General features: G+C 41.7%; 1 protein-coding gene across 1 annotated transcript; it reads left to right on the forward strand.

Moving 5' to 3' along the window:
• The first annotated feature begins 3,870 nt into the window (after positions 1-3,870).
• golt1a (golgi transport 1A) lies at positions 3,871-24,656 on the forward strand. Its single transcript, XM_067241625.1, has 5 exons — positions 3,871-3,927; positions 4,692-4,783; positions 7,738-7,916; positions 23,958-24,021; positions 24,349-24,656. The coding sequence occupies exons 1-5, from the start codon at positions 3,903-3,905 to the stop codon at positions 24,388-24,390; spliced, it is 402 nt and encodes a 133-aa protein (XP_067097726.1). The 5' UTR covers positions 3,871-3,902; the 3' UTR covers positions 24,391-24,656.
• The last annotated feature ends 856 nt before the right edge of the window (positions 24,657-25,512 follow it).

Here is a 25,512-nt window from a genome sequence, read left to right on the forward strand (position 1 = left end):
AAAGCATACCACCTCATCAGTGAAGCATGGTGGAGGTAGTGTTATGGCGTGGGCATGTATGGCTGCCAATGGAACTGGTTCCCTTGTATTTATCGATGATGTGACTGCTGACAAAAGCAGTAGGATGAATTCTGAAGTGTTTCGGGCAATATTATCTGCTCAGATTCAGCCAAATGCTTCAGAACTCATAGGACGGCGCTTCACAGTGCAGATGGACAATGACCCGAAGCATACTGCGAAAGCAACCAAAGAGTTTTTTAAGGCAAAGAAGTGGAATGTTCTGCAATGGCCAAGTCAATCACCTGACCTAAATCCAATTGAGCATGCATTTCACTTGCTAAAGACAAAACTGAAGGGAAAATGCCCCAAGAACAAGCAGGAACTGAAGACAGTTGCAGTAGAGGCCTGGCAGAGCATCACCAGGGACGAAACCCAGCGTCTGGTGATGTCTATGGGTTCCAGACTTCAGGCTGTCATTGACTGCAAAGGATTTGCAACCTAGTATTAAAAGTGACAATTAGATTTATGATTATGTTAGTTTGTCCAATTATTTTTGGTCCCTTAAAAAGGGGGGGGGCCACATATAAAATGTGTTGTCATTCCTACACCGTTCAACTGATTTGGATGTAAATACCATGAAATTAAAGCTGAAAGTCTGCACTTAAAGCACATCTTGATTGTTTCATTTCAAATCCATTGTGGTGGTATACAGAGCCAAAATGATGAAAATTGTGTCAATGTCCAAATATTTATGGACCTGACTGTATGTATAAGGAATGTGTTTTAAGAGAAGTTTAAAGTTGGTTAAGAAGCTTGATACAATGAATGTTGATTCAACTCCATTTGGTAGATATGCCATTTGCAGTTTATGACACCTAACTAGGAGACGTGAAGTCTAGAGACGGGAAGTCTGGGTGACCTGGGAGAGTTCTTGTCACCTGGGGAGGAAGAGACAGTTGGTCTGGAGACAATGTGGATTCAACTGTATTGTTTTGTACTGTATTGTGATCTGAGGGAGTAGTTTAAGATAGATTAACTGATCAAGCTGCTCTGACCCTTCCTATTGCATGGGTGGTGTTAATTAAATACCTGTTTGAAGATGTCCACACAAAGGACAGTTGACCATCTGACTGGTCAACTCCTGTGGCTTTAGTATCTACTGGTTTGGGGAGAGATGCCACATCAAAGAACTGGGACAATTGGTATGGAAATGTATTGTTTCAAACAGTCACTGAGTTGAGTTAGCCAATCAGAGTTTGCTACATTGATTGATTGACCTTATAGAATGCCATTTGATCTAAAGTTTATATAAGGTAGCGTTTATGGATGTTCGCTATCACTCTTGCGAACGATCTGTGACTAGCACGTCCTTCGTTATGACTGATCACAAAGTACTTTGTTAAATGTTATGCTAATGTACAAGCTAAATAAATTGTATTGAAACCGCCATCTCTTGACTGTTCAAATCTACACAGTGCTATTCGAATTTTTCCATTACAGTGGGGTGGGTCGGTTCTGTATATGTAGTAGTGTAAGTGTGTGCTTTGAGTAAAGCCATCCACAATATGTATTTTTTGTTACAGAGGATCTTGGACATGGATGGAGCTGCCCAGCCACATGAATGTATTTACATTGACGAGGCTGGATTCAACCTTAGCAAAAACAGACGACGGGGACGTAATTTAATTGGCCAAAGGGCAATTTTGCACGTCCCGGGGCAGCGCGGGGGAAATATCACATTGTGTGCTGCTATAAGTCTTTGAGGGCTACTGCACCATCATGCCAAACTGGGTCCCTATAATGCGCAACACATAATCACATTTCTAGATGGACTTCATGATGCAGTTGTACAGGATGGACCAGACCAGCCCAGGTTTGTTGTTGTCTGGAATAATGTTAGTTTCCATCGGGCTGCTCTGGTCCAGAACTGGTTCACCAACCATGATCAATTTGAAGTTCTGTACTTGCCCCCTTACTCGCCATTTCTAAATCCTATAGAGGAATTTGTTTCCGCTTGGAGATGGCGTGTATATGACCGCCAACCACATGCCCGTATGCCTCTTCTGCATGGAACAGGCCTGCGGAGACATTGAGGTGAGGTCAATCCAGGGATGGATTCGGCACACAAGGGGATATTTTCCCCGATGCTTAGCGAGAGAAGACATTGCTTGTGATGTTGATGAGATCCTGTGGCCAGACCCCAACAGACGGCAGGATCCATAAGCCCACTTGCGCACAATTGTGTTTTTCTGTGTTTACAGTAGTGTATTGTTTTTTTTATTTTTTATTTAACTGAATTTACCCGTACTGTAAAATATACTAATGTAATGATTTTGAATTCAGTATTTCATTTTTTTGGTTGTTGTGAAAACATGCCCTCAATGGAACTGAATAAAAACATTGAAAACAAAAGACTGCAGTTTTTTATTTAAAGTAGACTAGTGTGTTGCTGCTGATCTGAAAGTGTATTAATATGATGCAAGTGGGTATCATTTTGTCATCAGAGTGACATTTTGACAAAGGATTGTTAGGTTTTGATAGCAGAGTTTCAATTTGACATAGATGCGAATGGTTTATTTCCCAGTGTTGTGTCTTATTTGCTTGTGTGTAGAGTTTTGACACAATGAGCCAAATTTAGCAAAACGTGTGTAGGCAATAGGCAAAAACTAAGTAAAAACTAGCACAACTCACACTCACTCTCCCCTACTCATATACATCATATACATATGAAAATTACAAAGTTGAAACCCACACCCAAATGATCAATGATATTTCAATTGCAAGTAAGTACAAAAAACAACAAGTATAGTGTAATCACTCATGCGGTACAGTAGGCTACTATGATGGTTCTAGTTCCCCCCCTCCCCTGCTTTTGGCCTTAATTGTGGCCCTGATCTCATCAGAGACCTCTTCTTGGTCTTTCGCTCTCTTGTCCTCTATGAGTTATTTCTTTCCCTGCCTTTCTTCTTTCTCCACCAACCTGTCTTCCTTGATCCATGTTTCCAAACTTCCAAATCATTTTGTCTGTTTGGTTACAAGACTAAAAAATGCAAATTAATAGCCAAAATTCCAATCAGCTTTGTTTGAAATGATTATATATTCTGCTAAAACAATAAAGTTGAATATGTATTTAAATCTGGTTTCTGCAGAAACGCACAACATAATTTGGTTTTGGATGTGTTTTTAACAGTTTTGGTTAAAGTGTGTTAGTATTGAAAAAAATTGCTGCAAATACATAGTGTGGTGCAGGTGGTGGAGTATGAATGAGAAAATAGTTCATGGATTTTGGAAAATGTGTTAATTGAATGCATTTTGTATGAAAGCAATGAAAAATTATTCACAGTTTGGTACACGTACACTTCTGTTTTGCTGACTGTGTGAAGCGTTTTGAAAACTTGGCTTCAGATTTGAACAATGTATCTAACCAATCAGAAAAAAACTGTAATGTGTGTGAATACAGATTGCTCTGGAGGCTTCATCAATTACTTGAGGGTTGATGACATAATGTTGAGAGATCAGCAAGAAGCGAGTGGTGCCCTCTTTGTATGTGAGTGTGTATGCATGTGTGTGTGTGTGTGTGAGAGAGAAGTGTGTGTGTGTTTGTGAGTGTGTGGCTGTGTATGTGACGCTGTGTGTGAGTGTGTGTGTGTGAGAGAGAGTGTGTGTGAGTATATGTATACATGCGTGTGTATGAGTATGTATGTGTGTGTGATTGTGTGTGTGATTGTGTGTGTGGGGGGCGTTCTCCTAATCTAATCCTGCTACTCTGGTTAATGTTTATCAGCCAGGGTGACAGCAAGGTTTAAAGGTCACAGTGGTGAGTAGCAAACACAGATCTCCATGAAGATCTTTCGGAAATAAGAGAACAAGAGAAGAAAGGACTGGAGGGAGGACAGCTCATTATGGTCGCAATCACAGAATTTCAAAGTAAGCGATCTTTCCAACACCTAAATGTATCCTTGAATCCCATTACGCAATAGAGTATTAAAGTGTTTTCTTGCTAATATTACAGCCATGAGTAATTGCTGGGGAACATAAACATCTGTAATCATTTATTTAGGCCTAAGTAGATTTTTTATGTTTAAGGTGGAGAAAGAACGCTACTCTGTCAATAAGTCAATCAAGTTTTTACCAGCACACGTGCAAATTGGCCTGTAGGTACATAGTTTTGGCAGTTGTGTCGAAGTGAGAAAATAATTAATGTAATTTGAAAGATGTAGTCATTGAATGCATTTCGTGCCAAAGCAGTGATAAATGATCCACAGTTTAGCCCACATATACTTCTGTTGTGCTCACTGTGTGAAGAGTTTTGAAAACGTGATAGGCCTATTTAAAGCCATGATTGGTTGGTGTTGAGTAAAGCAATGACTGTTTGCACATGTGAGGAGTTAGTGTGAGGCACTGATGAATTTGTGTGGCATTTTGATTGGTTGTGTTTGAAAAAGGAAATCAAGATGCTTCCTGTTAGAATTGTGTGTGTTACGTGGAGAATTGTGTGTTGTGTTTTGCAAAAAGTGTTTTATGAAATTGAAAACTGAGGCCAAAGGCCAAAAATGGGTGTATGGTTTTGCAGATTTGATGTGTGGTTCTGGTATTTGAGTGACAGGTTTCAGAAACAGAGTGTGATAAGTACAGATTTTGTGTAAGCAGTTGAAAAAAACTAACTTATGGTTTGTTGTGTGTTTCTTCAGGGATTGGCATTGGTCTCACAGGCTTTGGCCTGTTTTTCCTTCTCTTTGGTGTGCTGTTGTATTTCGATTCTGTCTTGCTGGCGTTTGGCAATGTGAGTACAAACCGTGATCACATGCGATAATCCACAACCCTCCCTGTTCTCCTCATGTCATCTTCCCCCTGTTTAGCTGTGGACATCCGGTATAGGTCCCAGAGTATGGAGCTAGAAAGCTGACAAAAGTATCTGAATTTGAATATGAAAGATCTGAAATATTTGTATGTCAAATTTCATAAAACTGAAATATTTAGCTGTTGAATATATAATATCTGAATTATTTGTATGCCGAATTTAACAAAACAGAATTATTTTGATCCAGAAATACACATTTCTAAAATTCAGATTGCGAGAATTCAGATTATTGAAATTCAGATTGCTGAAATTCAGACTGCGGAAATTGAGATTTTGTCTGAACTAGGCCAAAGGTGAAACATCTTGCTTTCACAGGGAAAAGTAGACGATTTCAGAACGACTGAACTTTACCTCAGAAAAAAACTAAGAGTTTCTCGTTGGAGGAAGAGGATGAAGCCTAATGAGGTATAAGTGCTTATGAAACTTGTAAAAACCTGTGTCTTCTCCTCTGCCAAAATCAGCAGTTACTGTAACCAAGGGAGTAGAGACAGAGTCAGAGGGCAGCGGAGACCGATGGAAGACGCAGAACTGGCAAAGCTGTAGCCTACATATTTGTTTATGTTCCATTGTTCTCTTTTCTTTGTTGGGAGTTCTTTTAAGTGCTTGATGGCATCAACATCCAGCCTGATATAAAATCATTAACTTGAATTGTGTCTCTTCATTATAATACCCACACAGAAAATCAAGGTTGAATCAAGTAGCTAGGTATTGCTAATAGCCCATTTTGGGTGGTCAAGCATATTGTTTTTCATTGACTCCTTATATTCCTATCGAAGTCAATTTGCTAAGTGACATTTCAGATCGGTTATGGATAGTGAATTGCTGTCTGAGAGATCCGAACTAAATACAGTACATACATCTATAATCTATATTTTTTTATATAGATTAATCTCACTGTAATCTTGGCGTTAATCTAGATTAATCTAGATTAAAATGTCTCATTTGAATTCCGCCGAAGGCATTCAGAATATGTGTGCTACCCAAATAATGACTAAAAGTAAGTCTTTGAGAACGGGTTTCTCAAGCCAGGTGGCGCATTAGGACAGGGGCTCATCTCCAAAATGCATCACAAACTGCTTGAGAAAGCTGTTCTACTATGATAATTGGTGATGAAAATAAATTATGTTCAATAAGATGTACTTGTGTTTATTAACTGTTTATTAGATTAGTTAGCTTGGCTGATAGAGCTGTCGTCTTGTCGAGTCTTGTCGAGGTTTCCATTGGGAAGCTTCTTAAAAATACATTTTCCCTGAAGCAAACCAGGCGGCTTCATAGCTGCATCCATGTTAGCACGTCAGGTTTGATGTGATAATTTCATACACAAGGCATACACACAGGTTCGAAGACTCGTTCTCGCCCCCTACAGTGCAATACGGCTAGGTATACATCCGCGCTAAAATATCAAGGTGAAAGTCATCATAGCTTGCGTAGTATAGACCCAGCTCCCAACCCAACTTTGAGAATAGATTAACGGCGATATTTTTTTTATCGCCCGATAAGAGTCTCACGTTAACGCAGAACGTTAACGCCGATAACGGCCCACCACTAATATAAATGTAGTAGTTAACAGGATATATCATATATATACAGTAATCCCTCGTTTATCGCGGGGGTTACGTTCCGAAAATGACCCGCGATAAGTGAAATCCGCGAAATAGAATTTTTTTTTTTTTTTACAATTAGCAACTATTACATGTATACAAATACAGTGACTCACGTGTAGGCCGTTTCACTGCTCTTCAGACTGGGCCGCTGCATCCTGACTGCGCGTTTCGTCGACATTATGGGTTTAGGAGATGTTCGAAATTACAAGATAATTTGGCCAACTTAATGTAAATTTGCCAAGCTGTTTTATGTACGTACACATAACTGCACGAGACGACAAAATGATAGCACAATTCGTAGCATGTTTTGATACAAGAAGCGGGAGTGAGTTTTTAGCGAATCAGAATGCAGAGCACAATGCACCAAAAAAAAAAAAAAATGCATTATGAAAATCCGCGAAATAGCGAATCCGCGATAAGTGAACCGCGAAGTGGCGAGGGATCACTGTAGTGCGGCCGGGTGGTGCAGCTTTTATAAATCGTCTACACATCGTCTGGAAGTCAGTTTCGATCAAATGCCAACGGTCTCCATACTACATCTTGCCGACGTATCTTCTACACATCGGGCCGACGTCGGCACGACGTATGTGTGCTATCTGGGTCTTCCTCCAACGAGCAACTCTTAGTTTGTTCTGAGGTAAAGTTCGGTCGTTCTGAAATCGTCTACTTTTCCCTGTGAAAGCAAGCTGTTTCACCTTTGGCCTAGTTCAAACAAAATCTGAATTTCCGCAGCCTAAATTTCAGCAATCTGAATTTCAATAATCTCAATTCCCGCAATCTGAATTTTAGAAATGTGTATTTCTGGATCAAAATAATTCAGTTTAATTAAATTAGGCATAAAAATAATTCAGATATTATATAGGTCTATTCAACAGCAAAATATTTCAGTTTTATGAAATTCGACATACAAATATTTCAGATCTTTCATATTCAAATTCAGATACTTTTGTCAGCTCTCTAGCTCCATACCAGAGACCCTTGGCAGTGTCAGAATGACAGTATACTCTAAAGTTGTCTCGTGACTGTTTGCTTTTCTCCTGGATCTTTAGTTAAATATCTGTAATATCCCATCATGTCGAGTTTGTCATTCTTAAACCAGATGTTGGTTGTGTTAGCAAGGATATTTTTGCTTTGTAATCCAAACTTCTGTTTAAAATACCTATTTTTCCGAATGCACTTAACTGTTTCATTATGATCTTCAGCTGAGGTTTGTATATGTAATTAATTTGTACTTTCTTAACTGATGTTCCATGTCTCCCCCGTGCATCTCAGGTCCTGTTTCTAGCCGGGCTAGCGCTCATCATCGGCCTTCGGAGGACCGCTCACTTCTTCTTCCAGAGACACAAGCTCCGGGGCTCAACCTTCTTCCTAGGGGGAGTGGCTCTGGTACTTTGCCGTTGGCCAGTCATTGGCATGGCGGTGGAGGGCTACGGTTTTGTTATTCTATTCCGGTAAGTTTAAAGGCAAAGAAAGAAACAGTAGTCTGTAACATATTGTAGTTGGCCACATTTTGATTCATATAAAGTATTTTTTTTCTCCATTTGTCTACATACTACGCAGTGGTGAACTTAAGTAGTTTTTTTTTTATATCTGTACTTTACTATTTATATTTCTGTTTACTTTCACTTTTACTTCACTACATTTTGCTAAGAAAACTGATACTTTGAATCCGATTTCCCCTGAAACCTTCATTACTCGCTACAAAATCAAATCTATCTTTAGAAAAACAAAGAATCATGAGACCAACGTCGGGGACTGTGGTAAAACACAACCTGCAAGCAGGTTTGGCAAATCAGTGGTCCTAGCTTGCAAGTTGAATCATTGGTTAATCACGTTAATGCGCATTTGCAAACTCAGTGCTTGGTCCGTATTAAGAACCGCTTGCGTCAGGGGCGGGGTTGCCGTGACCAACAAGACGGAACAGAATCCTTTGACCGCCATTGCTGTAAGTTTACAATTCCTATTTCAGCTAAACAGTACATGTAAATCAGCATCTGAATTAAAATGTGACGAGAAATGGGCAGTGTAGTTGCTGAAAATGTGCTTATTGTATTGATGAAACAGCTCATTTGTAAATTTGCTCCGACTTTTCGATAACCTAGCTAGCATCACAGTGCAGCGCCACCTACTCTTCTGGCAGTGAAGTGTTTTCAGCACCCACAGCCTTCAGAGTACTATAAATTCAACCAATCCGTCCGACTCCGTCCGTCCGTCTGTCCGTAACGGAGTCGGAGAAGTATAATTCGGCCTTAAAGGCCGATTTATACTTTTCCGTTTTTACGGAGACGGACACAGGGAACGCCCTCTCCGACGAGGAATTCCCTCTCCGTGCCCTCTCCGAGACCCTCGGAGAGCTCTACGTGTACCTCCTGATTTTCCTGACTATCCGTCTGTCCGTCCGTCATTTTACGGATACCCCTTGGCTGTGATTGGTCCGTATTAAGAACCGCTTGCGTCAGGGGCGGGGTTGCCGTGATAAACAGAGTCAGGTGGCTGAGCGGTTAGGGAATCGGGCTAGTAATCTGAAGGTTGCCAGTTCGATTCCCGGCCGTGTCAAATGACGTTGTGTCCTTGGGCAAGGCACTTCACCCTACTTGCCTTGGGGGGAATGTCCCTTTACTTACTGTAAGTCTCTCTGGATAAGAGCGTCTGCTAAATGACTAAATGTAAATGCAAACAGGTCAAACAGAATCCTTTGACCGCCATTGCTGTAAATTTTTACAATTCATATTTCAGCTAAACAGTACATGTAAATCAGCATCTGAATTAAAATGTGACGAGAAATGGGCAGTGTAGTTGCTGAAAATGTGCGTATTTTATTGATGAAACGGCTAATTTGTACATTTGCTCCGACTTCTCGATAACCTAGGTAAATAAACACTTGACGACGACTTACAAAAAACCGTTGCGCCACCTACTCTTCTGGCGGTGAATTGTTTTCAGCACCCACAGCCTTCGGAGAACTATAAATTCAACCAATCCGTCCGACTCCGTCCGTCCGTCTGTCCGTAACAGAGTCGGAGAAGTATAATTCGGCCTCAAGTCTCACTTGGGTAAACGTCAACTTAGACTTAAGCCTCAAGCCGTTCCACTAAAGTTACGTTCCACTAACAGGCAACGCTAATTCAAGCTAGACCTCAATAAGCTTAGACTGTGCAGCCCAGATCAGGCGATAGTCGAAAAGAGGAGTTATTTCGCAAAAAGCAAAGCGTAAACCAGCAGAGTGGTGTTGTTTCAGCAGAGTAAATTGATTTTTTGAGGGTTTTTTTAGTTGTCCCCAAAAAGGGCAATGTTGCCGCAGTTAACATGGCAAGGGAGACAACTTAAATGCGTAAATTGTAGACCTACCAAATCTACTTAACATATATATATGCATTTATGCCAACTGATAATTAGCGTAATTTGATGAGCTGTCTGAAACCGTTCTGACAGTAGGCTAGCCTATATAGGGCCGATATTCTCAACAGGAGATTGAGAATAATAGCCCAAAAAAGAACGTGGCAGCAATTGAAAATTGTAGGATAAAATTCAAAACACTGAAGAAGGCCATGGTTAATTGCACTTGATGTGGGCTAATAATGTTTTTGTCTTCACATCTTGAACAAAATTAATAAATTACTTCAAAATAACTTTGCCACACGCATTTATTAACTGATAGGCTAAATGCTGAGCTTTAAGATAAAAGGGAAAGATAACCATGACTAAAATGGGGATTCACTGAAATAACTAGTATTGCACAGATCCAGCACCGACTTCAGATCAGAAGGTGACCAAAACTGTAGCACACTTTGCTTGGCAGAACAGTCATTTAAAATGTATCAGCATGACTAAGAATATATCATTATTATATTACGCGTGCATATTTAATCCAAATCTAATTATTACTAGGGATGGGTATCGAGAACCGGTTCTTGTTTAGAACCGGTTCCCAGTGAACCGATTCCTTGGAATCGTCAGCCAAATTCTTTAACGATTCTGCGTACGGTTCTCTGTGTCGTTGGGCATGCGCAGTGGCGCCTTAATGCACAGGCTTACCTGGGCTTAAGCCCGGGGCCTCGACCAATCAGGGGCCTCTTAATAATAATACAAAATAATAATGATGATAAACGTCCGTATTCGCGGTGTCATTACTCTGCTCTACAGTGGCATCTGGTGGTGTTTGTTATCTAAACAAAATGTAACAAAAACTAGAGAGGGTACAATTTGTAGGGTGTGCTTGCTTGCGTAGGTTGCAGATGGGTCCATTTAATATGAAACAAGCTGAACCCCCTTTGAGACAAGCTATTCTAACAACGTTGTCACCGGCAGTATTTTTCAGATGGAATCGCGATTCAAACGGTACCATCTGCTAACTGAAAATATGCCCTCAAACGCGACTTTTTGGTCTCAGTCTAGAGCCCTGCGTGGAGAAGTTGAATTGTGCTACGAGCAAGCTAGCGGAGCGGCTGTTGCCAGCCAAACTTCACTGAGGGGATTGTTTGAATGCGCCAGAAATCGTTTCTTTTGACATAAAGTTTAGGCTGTGGCATTGAATACAGCGACGCACAACACAAGCTTGAGTTTAAATACATAATTTATTGTGACATTACTTACTGTACATGCAAGTCTTGAATTGCTTAAATGTATAATGCTGCTAGTACACCACGGCACGATACGATACTTGCTGTGCAACAGCAATGCACGTTGTATCCATGCGTCATTGATAACGTGTGCTGACGTTGTGACGTAGGCTAGCACTGAGTTCCCTTCGTTGACACAAGGCACTTTTTGCCACAAAAACTGAATTTCAGCCTAAACCGTGCAACGGAATGTATATAACAATACAAGCAACTCGTGCGATTAGCGTGTGAGGGGCCTAAAAAAAGTCCATAGCCCAGGGGCCTCAAGTGCTATTAAGACGCCCCTGGGCATGCACAAACTTTATAGTTTATTCAGACTGCAGCAAACATGACAACTAGGCAGAAGCATTCTAAAGTTCGGTTGTGTTCGATGCATGCAGCAGCGCAGCTAACGTTTGCGCTTCATCTCTAACTATCCACGGTAGAGCTAAACTCCTCAAAAGTGATTACAACCACTTGTCACTGTGTGAAGCAATTTGCCTTTATTGTGTATAGTCGATCAAGTTATCTTATGTCCCGTCGTTTGAAGCATACATTTTTGCTCCGGAATTCGTCTCCCATTATTGTCACTTCACGTTAATTATCGGAGGGCGTGTGTTATCAGCAAACGTTCGCGTTGTCGTGTTAACCCATTATTAAACTGAGCATATCGATTTTTAATCCATTATCAAACTGAGCATTTTAATTGTTTAACAGAATGGCCGATGTTTGACACTGTCATATTATATGATTTGACCTTGGCTGAAAATGGAAGATTCTATAGCTAAGCTAGCGTAGCTAATAGAAGTGTAGAAGAAGAGCAACGGAAAAATGTAAATGTGTATGTATACTGTATATGGTGTGCAGCATTATACAAAATTATATAAAAGAAAATGTATGTAAATAAACCCGTTTGTGCTCTTCCCCCCCCCTTGCCCCCCCTTGCCCAATAAGAATCGATAAGAGAATCGATAAGGAATCGAATCGATAAGCAGGAATTGATAAGGAATCGGAATTGTTAAAATCTTATCAATACTCATCCCTAATTATTACTATTCTGGCTGACAGTGTATGGACAGCTGCCCCATATTTCCAATTAATATAGTCTGCCTCCACAGATCCAAAGGGGGCTTGGACAGTGACAGACTGTGGCTGTGCCAAGGGTTGTCACAGCCTCACTTTGGGAAAGCATGCCCTAGTGGGAACATTAAGGGAGACTGTTGGGCACAGCATCTAATCGTCTTCTTTGGAAAGGGCAACATTTGGGACACAGTCATGTAGGGGCAGCATAAAGGGCACCTCATAACAGCACCCTTTTCCATTGGAAGTAAGGGCATGGGAACAGTCCAATTTAGACCATTGTAAGGGCACTGCATCACATTTTCTCTACTATAAAGGGACTCATGAAGACATGTTTTTACATTTATAGAGGGCACACTGTCATTTATTGCATGGGGCATCCTGTGCACTCAAGCATATTTCACAATGTGAATGGCAGACAGTAGGTCACTTGGTCTAATTTTGCCACTCTAAAGGGCATTTTAGAAACACTTTTCCAACCATGGGGGCACCAGGCAGTAACCCCCTGAGTCTTCCAGTGGGCCTGGATACACCCATGGGGACAGTATATTGCACCTATAATATTGGGGAAGCCAGAAGGAGAGGTAATATAGAGGCTTGTCAACATATAGGCTACTTTAAACAATGAAAATACTTTATACAATTTAATAAAAAGTCTCCTTGATTCTTTGTGTTTCAAGATGACCTGAAAACTGATGATAATATTCAGATACTGCTTTGGAGCAAGGTATACCCTTCATATTTCCTGGCATAGTTGCCCGTTCAAGAATGTCCCACATGCAAAGACACACAGAGATGCAGACAGACTGAACAGTGTCAAGGCTTGGCTACAGTGAGTTTGCTTCCTTGTGTGTGATTCCAGCAGACTACATAATCTAGGCCTACCTACATAGACTGCAGTCTACTACCCTCCTTTCTACTATTATAGTCTACTACTCTCCTTTCTATTACTTTCTACAAAGGATGGTAGGCTGCTCTTATCTGTTCATTGCCATCCTTAAGAGTTGCTAAAGTGTTATTTTATATATATATTTATGTATTTATTTTTTTAAGAATGACAATTAAATCTATCTAGATAAACTATGCTGGGCCTGCTGAACCTATACTTCTTCCACAGATACTGGTCAGGGAAGCATTACTTCTGTCTCTGAAGACCCTTGGGGCTGGTGGGATAAACGCTCTTTGTATAATCTGAGCACCTTCATCCACCACAGGGTTGTCAAAGAACGGATACGCCATAATTGATTGTAACTTGTCTAGACGCTATGCTTAGTTTCTAAGGCCTTATTTTATGTCAATTAACCAATGGCTTTTGAAAACAGTTAAAGTGACATTATTTCTTAACTTGTTTATTGAAATTAATATATTTTTTGGAGATGAAGTAAACACATAAATCATTCATGTCTGCACTTCAAAAAGTCTGAATTTACGTTTCCGAACATGGACTAAAGTAGCCTGGTCCTAACCAGACTCTCGTACATTGCATTTGTATAGAGAGTCTGGGCTCGCTCCATTGACAAGCGTTGACTTCCTTGGAGGCGGGTACTCTGTTGAAGTTTAAAACTATTGGATCTGCCTAGAGCCACTCTGATCTGCCCTAACCAATCGCTAGCGTTCGCCTTAGGAAATTCCTTCACCATTACTGTAACAGAGCTAGCTGCCGTAGCAGGAAAATCAAACTGTTCCCGAACCCAATGTGGAGGAGGGCCACAACATCATGGCCACCAACAAAACTCAGCAAAACTTGTTCTTGCTCCGGCTTTAGCTTATGGATATTCGGCAGCGTTGCCACAATGGACCAAATGGCTTCACTCGCATCTTTCTCTGCCGCCATGACGGAACTACAACACAAAAGCGCACAACATCAACGTCATCGTTCTCAGCCACTCCCTCTGTTCGCTGATTGGCCGGTAGAAAATTAACCTGAGACATCTGACTTACTTACCTCATGGCCAGACCAAGTACAGAAGCAAAATCAAAATTGAGCAGAAGTACGTAGGAGGGCAGAGCCAGGCTAGGACTAAAGTGCTTTGCGCGCAGGAATTTACTCTATGGAACTGTCTTTTGAGATTCTGTTTCCGCCTGTTTGAAATTATTTGCAACACATTTTAGTTTAGCTTGACTTTTAGCCTGACACGGATCAGGCTAGTTCCGAAGTATAAGTTACCTTGGTTACGTAGCTAGAACTAAAATAAGCCACCTTAATGGAACGGAACTCTCTCTAAAGTAAGTGAGACTTGGCGAAATAAGTCTTGCTTTTCCTTAATCGACGTTGATGTTAGCTAGCGAGCGACTACATGAGTAGAATTCCACTCTACGATGACTGATTTCATGATGGAAGCAGAAATGGAAGCACCTGCAAACCCGCAACAAACGACGGTGGTGACGAAGACCAACACCCTGTCTTGTTTCGTACTGTATGTACAAAATCAGGAGCACACCGACGTGCTATAAACTGTATTTTATTAGTACTGGTGCGGGAGTAACATCATATGTGACCTAGCTGCGTCACGTCTCACTCTAAACACACACTGAGGATGCGCAGAAGAACATGAAATGAAAATGAGAATTCTAGAGGTTGAACTGGATATGAAATTGGGAGAGAGGGCTATGCTCCAAAAAAGAATTCTGCATACCAGTAGCCATGGTGAATATGAGGAATTGTGAAAAATAAAAATAAATGTATTGTCATTTGGCGTGTGAGTGAGTATTAATCATCACAAACTACATTTTAACCAGTTCACTCGTTTAATTTTGCTACATTATTGTAATTTTGTACAGAAACAGTATGCAAGCAAAACTATACCATAATGAATACATTCCATATTTAAATGCTGAAGTGCTGCACTGTGAAAGCAGCTCTGTGTGCAAGTCCTCGCTGGTCATTGGCTGCCTCTGCCACCATGGGCACATCTGCATCATCCTGATCTTCCATTGGCAGATCAGGACAGCCATGCTGCTTCAGGTAGTTGTGCAGCACAGCTGTAGCAATGATCACTTTGCAGCATCTTCTTGGCTTGAAACGAAGCGTATTTCGTAAGCACTGGAATCGAGTTTTCCATACTCCAAACATACGCTCGATCATCCCTCTAGTACGGATATGAGCTCTGTTGTACCTTTGCTGCTCAGCTGTTGTGGTGTGAATAAATAGTTACTCTGACCATATCCACTATCACCAAGTTACTACTTGGTGATAGTGGATATGGTCAGAGTCTGCTATGATTCAAGGATTTTTCTCAACTCTTCATTGTGTGCACAATTTGAGAGAGGACAACATAGTGGACTACTACTATGTTGTCCTCTCTCAAATTGTGCACACAATGAAGAGTTGAGAAAAATCCTTGAATCATGGGTTGCACCTTTCCAATGGGCAACAATGTTTGAAAACTCCAACTTAGGAGTGCATACACCCTGAACATTGATTGAAAAACAGTTCTTACGATTCCTGTATTCCTCTGCATCAGGAGTTGATGGACACTTGATGGGAACATGACATCCGTCTATACAGCCAATCACTCCTGGGAAGTGCCCATATTCATAGAATTGCACTTTATAGTTGGCTTGCACAGCAGCATCAGGGAACTTGATGGCTGAGTGGTGAGGGAGTCGGGCTAGTAATCTGAAGGTTGCCAGTTCGATTCCCAGCCGTGTCAAATGACGTTGTGTCCTTGGGCAAGGCACTTCACCCTACTTGCCTCGGGGGAATGTCCCTGTACTTACTGTAAGTCGCTCTGGATAAGAGCGTCTGCTAAATGACTAAATGTAAATGTAAAATGTAAAGACTCCTCAGTTCACAAATGGCACTGCAGACTTTGTGAACTATTCTACATACAGTTGGTTCACTGACACCACACAAATCACCAGTTTCACTATGAAAGATTCCACATGCCAAGAACCTCAAAGTGATCAGAACTTGCAATTGATTGGACACAGGCCTTCCTCTTTGAGACAGAGAGGAAAGTCTAGGCTCAAGCAAAGTAATTATCTCCAAAGCATTTTCCTTGTGCATACGAAAGCGGTCTCGAAAAGTTATTTCATCAAACTGATTCAATGGATCACTCCTATCCAGCAGTATTCGTCTGGCTGGCCTTTGTCGTGCATGTTGGTCCTCATTTAGATATTCCAAATAGTCCATGCTCCCAAACAATCCAAGCTCAGTTTCACAAACAGTAGCCTAGCCTACTAAGCGGGAGTTAAACCTGCCTCCTTGGCAGATTAGTTTAAGCTTCAATTCAGTCCAATTTAGTCCTTGAGTAGCTCTAATGCTCAATTTTGCAATCGGCTTTGTTTAATCCAGAACAGGCTTAATCCACGACTATTTTAAACTACGTCTGTGCAAGTGAATTTCAGTTAAGCCAGCTCAAACAGCATTTTAGTCTGGGACTAGGCTTAAGCCTTGTCTCCGAAACCGGCCGTTAAAGTAACATGATAATAGTATACTTTTTATACTAAGTGTACTTACAAAATAAACTTGAAGTATACTTCTATTTTGTAAGGGAAAGGTTGGTATGAGGGAGAATTTCATCTGCCATCTGTGAAGTAGTTAGTGTGCTGTTGTGTGGAGTCTGTGGTGTATTGTCCTCAGGACTCTTGTCAATGTATGTGTGATGCCCCTCGTTGGTGGAAAGCAGGTGGCGTCTGTTTCTCCTGTATTCCGGTCCTTCTGCTGAACGTATGTGGTAGGAACAGTCAGTTTCAGCTTGTCTGATGACTACTGCAGGCTTCCACTGACCTTGCTCTTGAAAACGAATGTGTTGACCTTCCTGCAGTGGCGGCAGAGGTCTCGCTGACCTGTTGTAGTATCTTCTCTGCTGTTGCTGCTGGTGGTCTCGCCTAGCATGAACTTCTGTCTGACTGACGACCTTTGGATGAAGCTGCTGGTGGGTATTGGGTAAGACTGAGCGCAACCGTCGACTCATGAGCAGGTGAGCAGGTGATCTGAAGCTGTCAACAGGAGTGTTATGTAATGGTGGAAATCCAAGTGGCACTGTGTAGATCTGAGTAGTCAAGAGATGTGGTTTTAATACAATTTATTTAGATTATACAATTACGTAATATTAAACAAAGCTTTGCTGATCAGTCATTACGAAGGAGGTGCTAGCCACAGGTCGTTCGCAAGAGTGATGAAGAACAACCATAAAACCCTGCCTTATATAAACTTTAGATCAAATGGTTCTTCTGATGGTCAATCTATCAATGTAGCAAACTCTGTGATTGGTCAGCACTGCTCAGTGACAGTTTGACTCCATACCAAGTGTCCCACAGTTCTTTGATGCCCCAGCTCCCTCTCTAAAGAAGGAGATGGTTAATGATACACAAACAGGACACAGGACACAATCTCCTTGGCCAAAAGGTTAGGTCAGCTCGCTCAACTGAGATAACAATCTCCCCCAACCCCCAGACCTAACTAAGACCCTCTGGCTCTTAGTTAGGTATCATAAAACAACACCATAAATACCTTAAGACAATCTAAGTGTCCATTCTACAGGGGAAACCACACCACAGAGCCTCAGTTTCTAACATTCGTCTGTCTATAACAAAGGAACTTACTTTTTACCGCTTAAAGAAACATAGATATTGTAACTATGTCAAAAACTGCCATAACAGTTACGATACTCAAGGAGACTAAGGTGAGGATCTCTTTTGTCAATTTTGGCCTTTTCCATCAGCAATTTTGCAATCTGCACGTATTTCTCTGCGAGGCCATTGCTTTGAGGATAATGCGGACTGGAAGTTATGTGGGTAAACTCCCATTTGTCAGCAAAGGCTTCGAATTCTCTGCATTTGTATTGAGGGCCGTTATCTGATATAACAGTTTCAGGTATGCCATGTCTGGCGAAGGCTGCTTTAAGCTTGTGAATCACAGCGGAGGCTGTCGTGCTGTGCAGTTTGTCAAGCTCAAAATACCTGCTGTAATAGTCTGTTGATGATGTACGTATTGTTCATTGTTCCAGGTGAACAAATCCGTACCAACAGTCTGCCATGCTCGATCAGGGATCTTATGGCTGATCATGGGTTCTTTGCTGTTGCATGGTCTGTGTTGAAGGCATGTGGAGCACTTTCCAACTGTTTCCTCAATGTGCTTGTTCATACCTGGCAAAAAGAGAATGTCCCTTGCTCTCTGCTTGCACTTTTCGATGCCCATGTGACCAGTGTGTATCCGTGACAACATCTCGTGAAGTTGGGATCACAAGTCTCTCACCCTTGAATATGATGTTGTTCATCTGGGAGAGTTTGTCACTGTAATTCCAATACTCTGCAATGCTTTGTGGGCATAGTTTCCTCTCCTCAGGCCATCCTTCCTTGATTGTTATTTGTAGTTGTTGTAGCTGTGTGTACTGTACAGCATGTGTACCTGCATGTCTATGCCCTCTCTGAGGCTCTTATCCTGGTCAGACAGAGACTTCCTGGATAAAGCGTCTGCCACAGGGATGTCCTTGCCTGGTCTGTGAATGATGGTAAAGTCATACCTTTGCAGCTGAAGGAACATGCGTTGCAGCCTGGGGGGTGCTGCTGCGAGAGGCTTGCGGATGATAGACTCAAGCAGTTTGTGGTCACTTTCTACTGTGACGTGATGTCCATAGACATACTGGTGGAAGCGTTTGCATCCGAACAGAATGGCATAAAGCTCTTTTTCAATTGCGCATAATTGACTTCACAGTCTGTGAGTGCTTTTGATGCATATCCAATTGGTCTGCCCTCTTGTAATAAAACTACACCCAGTCCATATTTACTGGCATCGACTTGTAGTGTGAGGTCTTTGCTGGGGTCGAAATACAGTTAGGTCCATAAGTATTTGGACATAGACACAATTTTCATCATTTTGGCTCTGTATACCACCACAATGGATGTGAAATGAAACAATCAAGATGTGCTTTAAGTGCAGACTTTCAGCTTTAATTTCAGGGTATTTATATCCAAATCAGGTGAACGGTGTAGGAATTACAACACATTTGATATGTGGCCCCCCCCTTTTTAAGGGACCAAAAGTAATTGGACAATTGGCTGCTCAGCTGTTCCATGGCCAGGTGTATGTTATTCCCTCATAAAGGGAGTTCGTTATTTCATTGACAAGGAGCAGATAAAAGGTCTAGAGTTCATTTCAAGTATGGTATTTGTGTTTGGAATCTGTTGCTGTCAACTCTTAATATGAAGTCCAAAGAGTTGTCACCATCAGTGAAGCAAGCCATCGTTAGGCTGAAAAATCAAAACAAACCTATCAGAGAGATAGCAAAAACATCTTTTTGGCTCTTTTAGATGTTTTTTGGCAAACTCTAATCTGGTCTTCCTGTTTTTGAGACTCACCAATGGTTTACATCTTGTGGTGAACCCTCTGTATTTACTCTGGTGAAGTCTTCTCTTAATTGTTGACTTTGACACAGATACATTACATTACATTTAGTCATTTAGCAGACGCTCTTATCCAGAGCGACTTACAGTAAGTACAGGGACATTCCCCCGAGGCAAGTAGGGTGAAGTGCCTTGCCCAAGGGCACAACGTCAGTTGGCAGGACCGGGAATCGAACTGGCAACCTTCAGATTACTAGCCCGATTCCCTCACCGCTCAGCCACGCCTACCTCCTGGAGAGTGTTCTTGATCTGGCCAACTGTTGTGAAGGGGTTTTTCTTCACCAGGGAAAGAATTCTTCTGTCATCCACCACAGTTGTTTTCCGTGGTCTTCCGGGTCTTTTGGTGTTGCTGAGCTCACCAGTGCGTTCTTTCTTTTTAAGAATGTACCAAACAGTTGATTTGGCCACACCTAATGTTTTTGCTATCTCTCTGATAGGTTTGTTTTGATTTTTCAGCCTAACGATGGCTTGCTTCACTGATGGTGACAGCTCTTTGGACTTCATATTGAGAGTTGACAGCAACAGATTCCAAACACAAATACCATACTTGAAATGAACTCTAGACCTTTTGTCTGCTCCTTGTCAATGAAATAACGAACTCCCTTTATGAGGGAATAACATACACCTGGCCATGGAACAGCTGAGCAGCCAATTGTCCAATTACTTTTGGTCCCTTAAAAAGGGGGGGGGGGGGGGGCACATATAAAATTTATTGTAATTCCTACACCGTTCACCTGATTTGGATGTAAATACCCTGAAATTAATGCTGAAAGTCTGCACTTAAAGCACATCTTGATTGTTTCATTTCAAATCCATTGTGGTGGTATACAGAGCCAAAATGATGAAAATTGTGTCAATGTCCAAATACTTATGGACCTAACTGTATGCTAGGACAGGACCCGGTTCCTGTGTGATGAGCTCTTTAACCCTCTGAAAAGCATCTTCATGCTGCGTATCCCATATGAACTCACTTGTCTCTTTCAACAGGTGGCGCATAGGCGCATTGATGCTTGCAAGATCTGGGGCAAACTTTGACATAGTTCACCATGCCTAAGATTGTTACTAGCTCACCTTTGTCTTTTGGCGATTTCATCTCCTTGATGGCTGCAATTTTGGCTGGATCTGGCTTGATCCCGTCTTTGGTGATGAGGTGGCCAAAGTAGCTGACCTCGGTGGCGCACAAGGAATTTCCTGCCAAAGCAAATTCCTTGTCTGTGCAAACTTTCATGGCGAATAAATCCCTTTCTGATTCTGATTCTGATTCTGATGACACTTTTTTCTGGGTTGAGTTTCACTCCTCTCTCTCTGGAGCGTTGCAGCATGGCACAGAGGTTTTCATCATGCTCCTGTTTACTCTTGCCATGTATGAGGATGTCATCCACAATTGCCATGGCTCCTTGTAGATCTTCATAGGTCTCGTTCACTTTCCGCTGGAACTCGTCCTGTGCGGATTTCACTCCGAAAGGTAAGCGCAGGAATCTGTACCATCTGAACACTGTGTTGAAGGTGGTCAATTTGGAAGACTCCTCTGTGAGCTTTATAGCCCAGTAACCTGACTTGGCATCCATCACACTAAAGTAGCATGCTCCAGCTAACCTGGATGTGATGTCATCGAGGGTTGGTAAGGGGTAGTGCGGTCGTTTGATTACCTTGTTCAAGTCTTTAGGATCGAGGCATATTCTTAGCTTGCCTGTGCGTTGTTTTTCAGCTGCCACCATTGGTTTGACCCATTAAGTTAGTTCAGTGACTTTCACAATGATCTGTTGTTTCTCCATGCTCTGTAGCTCATCCTGCAGGTGATCCCGCAAAGCAATGGGGACACGTCTTGGTGGGTGAATAACAGGCACTGCATTGGGGTCAATGTGAATGGTGCACTCACCAACAGTCCTATCCCCTTGAAAACGTCTGCAAACTCCTCCATTACAGACACTTCTTGTGGAGTGGACACAGAAAGGACGAGCTTGATCAGTCCAAAATCTAGGCATGCTTTTAATCCAAGCACTGGCGGTGCATGTGTGTCCACAATATGGAATTTCAGCGTTGACTGAATGCTCTTGTATCGGCATGTCATGTGGTATTTGCCTCTAACTGCTAGCTGTTCTCCGCCACAGCCATAAAGTGGGAGTGTAGAGGGCTGAAGTGCATTTTGAATTCCTAATCCCTTGAAAACACGTGAGGGAATGACGTTGGCTGAGGACCCAGTGTCCAACTTGAATTTGACCGTGTTTCGATTTGGCCCCACTTGCAAATCTGCAAAAGCCTGCTCAGTCTCTTGTCTCTCAATGTCTGTTGCTTTGTCAAGGGTCAAATCAGATCCGACATTACTGTAAGCAGCTTCTCACAAACTTTATGTAAATGTACTCCGAACACCTCCCTTATAATTTCTTCGCTGTTAGCATATCCACAGTCCTTTGCAAGCAGTCTCAATTCTGTAACAAACTGTTCAAAAGTCTCGGTAGCTCCCTGTATCTTCTCATGTAATTTGTAACGTGCAAAAATCACATTCGACTTCGGTATTACGTATGCTTCAAAGTGGTCATAATACGACTTTAAAACTTTTGCTTCTGCCTCTGACAATATCACAAAAACTGGAAAATGTAACACAATCAAGCACAACTATTACTGTAACAAAAAAAAGTGGATTAAAGTCTCAAATCATTCCACATCCACCTCTTTGGGGATGAAAGAGTTCAAGCCTTTTCATTTTACTAGGAAAGTTAGAGCCTGTTAAATCCCATGCACATGGTTATGAAACACATTCATTTTATTCCAGGGGTACTTTCCCAAAAATCTAATGCTGCCCAGTTTGTGAGATCAAAGAACAAATATTTGGGTGATCTTAAACTTTTGGTGTAGATAATAATGTAGTCTTTAGAATGTGCTATTGTCCAAAACGACACAGTTTAAAGGTCCCATGACATGCTGTTTTTGGATGCTTTTATATAGGCCTTAGTGGTCCCCTAATACTGTATCTGAAGTCTCTTTCCTGAAATTCAGCCTTGGTGCAGAATTACAGCCACTACGAGCAGTCCCAAAATGAGCTTTCCTCAGAACGAGCCGTTTCGGTGTCTGTTGCTTTAAATGCTAATGAGGAGGAGAGAGGCGGCACCATGCGTTAATGTTTACAGTGGATGTATCGCAATGGATCGTAGCCCCGTTGCTGTAAGATGCCTTGAATTTGCCAATTCTCATCAATTCTCATAGTCATTTCAATGAGGGGAATCGCGCACGCCATAACACCAACAGCAGAACGGTTATCCAAATAACAAAGAAGTGTACAACACTCGCGTTACAGTGTGTGTATTCACAGACATACTTGATGTTAGGAGGCGACAGTAACTGAGCTGTTAGCTGCAGAGCTAATGTTACAGCCACATTCTGAAGGTGACATTCTGACATGATGAAGGGTAGCAAGCTAGGTAACCATATACAGTAACAAAGTAGTAACAAAGTAACACAATTATATAGCGTTAGTTTACTTACTTATCTGAGGTTTGTAGCCGGCCCAAGGAGAGTTGGTACTGATCCAGAATTTAATTTTAGACGGTCAGCAAGGCCAGCTTTGTATTGGCCCAAGTTGAGGAAACAGTCGTTGCTGAAATGTTTGGCGCAGACATACAAAACTTGGGGAAGTTGTTTCGGTGCATTTCCAGAGAAAATAAAATTTAGACACTGGTTCTTCAGAGGCTCAGATGAAGGAACTAAAAAAAGACTTTGGTTTTCATTTGTACATCCAAACACTGAGCAACTGTTATGCTTCGTTCGTTTGCAAGCCATGATGTCTCTCGAGGAAAAAACGATATTGCACTCGCATAGTCGTAGCTCAGATTCTCATGGGTGGGCCAGAGAAAGGGGAGGTAACCTTCCTCCTTATGACGACATAAGGAGAGGATTTTCAAAACGAGCGTTTGAGCTTTTATTTTCTCAAAGGCGGAGAAGAATACCCAAGGCTTGGTTTACACCTATAAACATTTCTAGCCACTGGGGGACCAAAGGCAGGCTAGGGGAACTCATACTAATGTTAAATAACCTCCTAAAGTGAAATGTTCATGTCATGGGACCTCTAAGGGGAGGAATCAGTGACCTCTTGATCTGCAGTCAAACGCTCGACCACTGAGCCACACCCAAATGACTACATTAAATAATAGTTTGAATTGGAAGAAACAACCTATTTTCCAATACTTTAACCTGATGTGAGGAGCTTTGAGAGTAATAAGATGGGTATGGCTTTAGTATAGCTCTGGATCTGACATTTATGGCAGATATTTTGAAGTCGGAGTCAATACCTGTGGAAAATCTCAAATCCATGTTTGTCTCGCAGCTCCACTTCCCAGCGGCTGAGGAACTGGAGAAATGGGTCAAACTGGAAATAAACTGTCTCTCTATCGAGAGACAGAGATCAGAACAGAGAGTGGCTGCTTTTATTGTCTCATTTCACCGTCATGTCTGTTTCTCTACTGCCAGGTCCTTCTTTCCCATGGCTTGTGGATTTATGCTGTCGCTGGTGAATATTCCATTCCTAAATATGGTAAGTTATTTATGGTGGTATTGATTAGTATGAATTAATCTTTTCAAGATTGTAATTAATTGAAACATCCTCAATATGCCATTAATTTGCTTGATATTGTAATTGTTATAACATGATAAAATGATGGGGGTTTCTTGGCAAGTCATGAAATAAACAGTTAATGTTAGTACTCCAAATGGCGTGGTTTAAACTTTGCAAACATTGCAACAAAACAGTTGGTTTTGTTGCAAATGTTTAATTATGCAGCTCTTTACTGTGCTGCTTAATATAAAAAATAAATCTTCTGGTCTTGCTGACTTGTTCTCTCTCTCCTTTTTCATGCACCAGTTATTTAGTAATTTTGTTGGAGGCAGTCCTTCAATGGTCTAACAAGAAAAGATGCAGAAAAATAACAAGATAGACCAGGAGGAAGAGGAGGAGGAAGAGGAGAGGGTGCACGCTCAGTCTGGCTCTAAATACACTGCCTTTTGACAAAGAATAACAGAAATGGAAAGAATGAAAGTCTATCCAGCAAGAATTAATGACACTTGGATCTTTTATCATTTTGTTTTTGGCTGGATTGTTATGAATACACAATGTCTACCAGAGGGGTTATTGCTGTCCATCACCAACTGTATTTATGAAAAAACAATACTTCTTAGTAAAAAAACTGTAAAATAGCAACATGTTTTGTATGATTGTCTCTATCAAACAAAAGCAATAAGCTGTAGACCTGTACAGTATAATCTGTTAAATATCCCTCTTCACTCACAAGGATGTGTGTTGCTCCAGTCCAACGACCAACTGACTTTTTGTGTTCTATTTTGTGACATAGTAGTACTAGTCTGAGCAGCGTGCAACCCACCATGGAGGTCTCTTTCTAGAGAAACATTATGCTATTTGGTCATGTGATGTGAGGCAGCGTTTCATAAACAACCAAGTGTCAGCTGAGTTAGATGCAGCAGGACGCCTACTGATGTCGGAGAGAGACGACAGCACCACTTTTGAATCACAATTCTGTGCTCTGGTTGTGTGTGTGTGTGTCGGGGGGGGGGGGGGGGGAGGAGGGTAGAAACACAAGATTTCACTGTAACTTCAGGGATGGTAGGAAGATCAACAATAACACTCATTCATCAACCATCCAATCAGGTCTTCAGTGACATCTTCAACCTCTCCCTCATGAACGACTATCGCCCGATAACACTGACCTCTGTCATCAAAGTGCTGCGAGTGGCTAGTCAAATCATTCATCTGCTCCTCGCTGCCTCCCACCCTGGACCCTATGCAGTTTGCATACCGGTCCAATAGGTCTACAGACGATGCCATCGCTCTGACAATGCACACTGCTCTCTCCCACCGGGACAAAGGGAATATGTATGTGAGGATGCTGTTCATTGACTACAGCTCAGCATTCAATACCATCATCCCCTCCAGACTCATCTCCAAGCTTGTGGACCTGGGACTAAGCACCTCCCTAAGCAAGTGGATCTTCAACTTCCTGACGGGGAGGCT

Source organism: Osmerus mordax, chromosome 1 (assembly GCF_038355195.1).
Source record: "Osmerus mordax isolate fOsmMor3 chromosome 1, fOsmMor3.pri, whole genome shotgun sequence".
Taxonomy (NCBI): Eukaryota; Metazoa; Chordata; class Actinopteri; order Osmeriformes; family Osmeridae; genus Osmerus; species Osmerus mordax.

What these genes read in the sequence shown, in the direction of transcription:
- golt1a (XM_067241625.1), top strand. Translation starts at nt 3,903, where the DNA reads ATGGTCGCAATCACAGAATTTCAAA. An exon ending in CGCAATCACAGAATTTCAAA is followed by an intron (nt 3,928 to 4,691) that starts GTAAGCGATCTT and finishes GTGTTTCTTCAG; the next exon opens with GGATTGGCATTGGTCTCACA. An exon ending in ATATTCCATTCCTAAATATG is followed by an intron (nt 24,022 to 24,348) that starts GTAAGTTATTTA and finishes TTCATGCACCAG; the next exon opens with TTATTTAGTAATTTTGTTGG.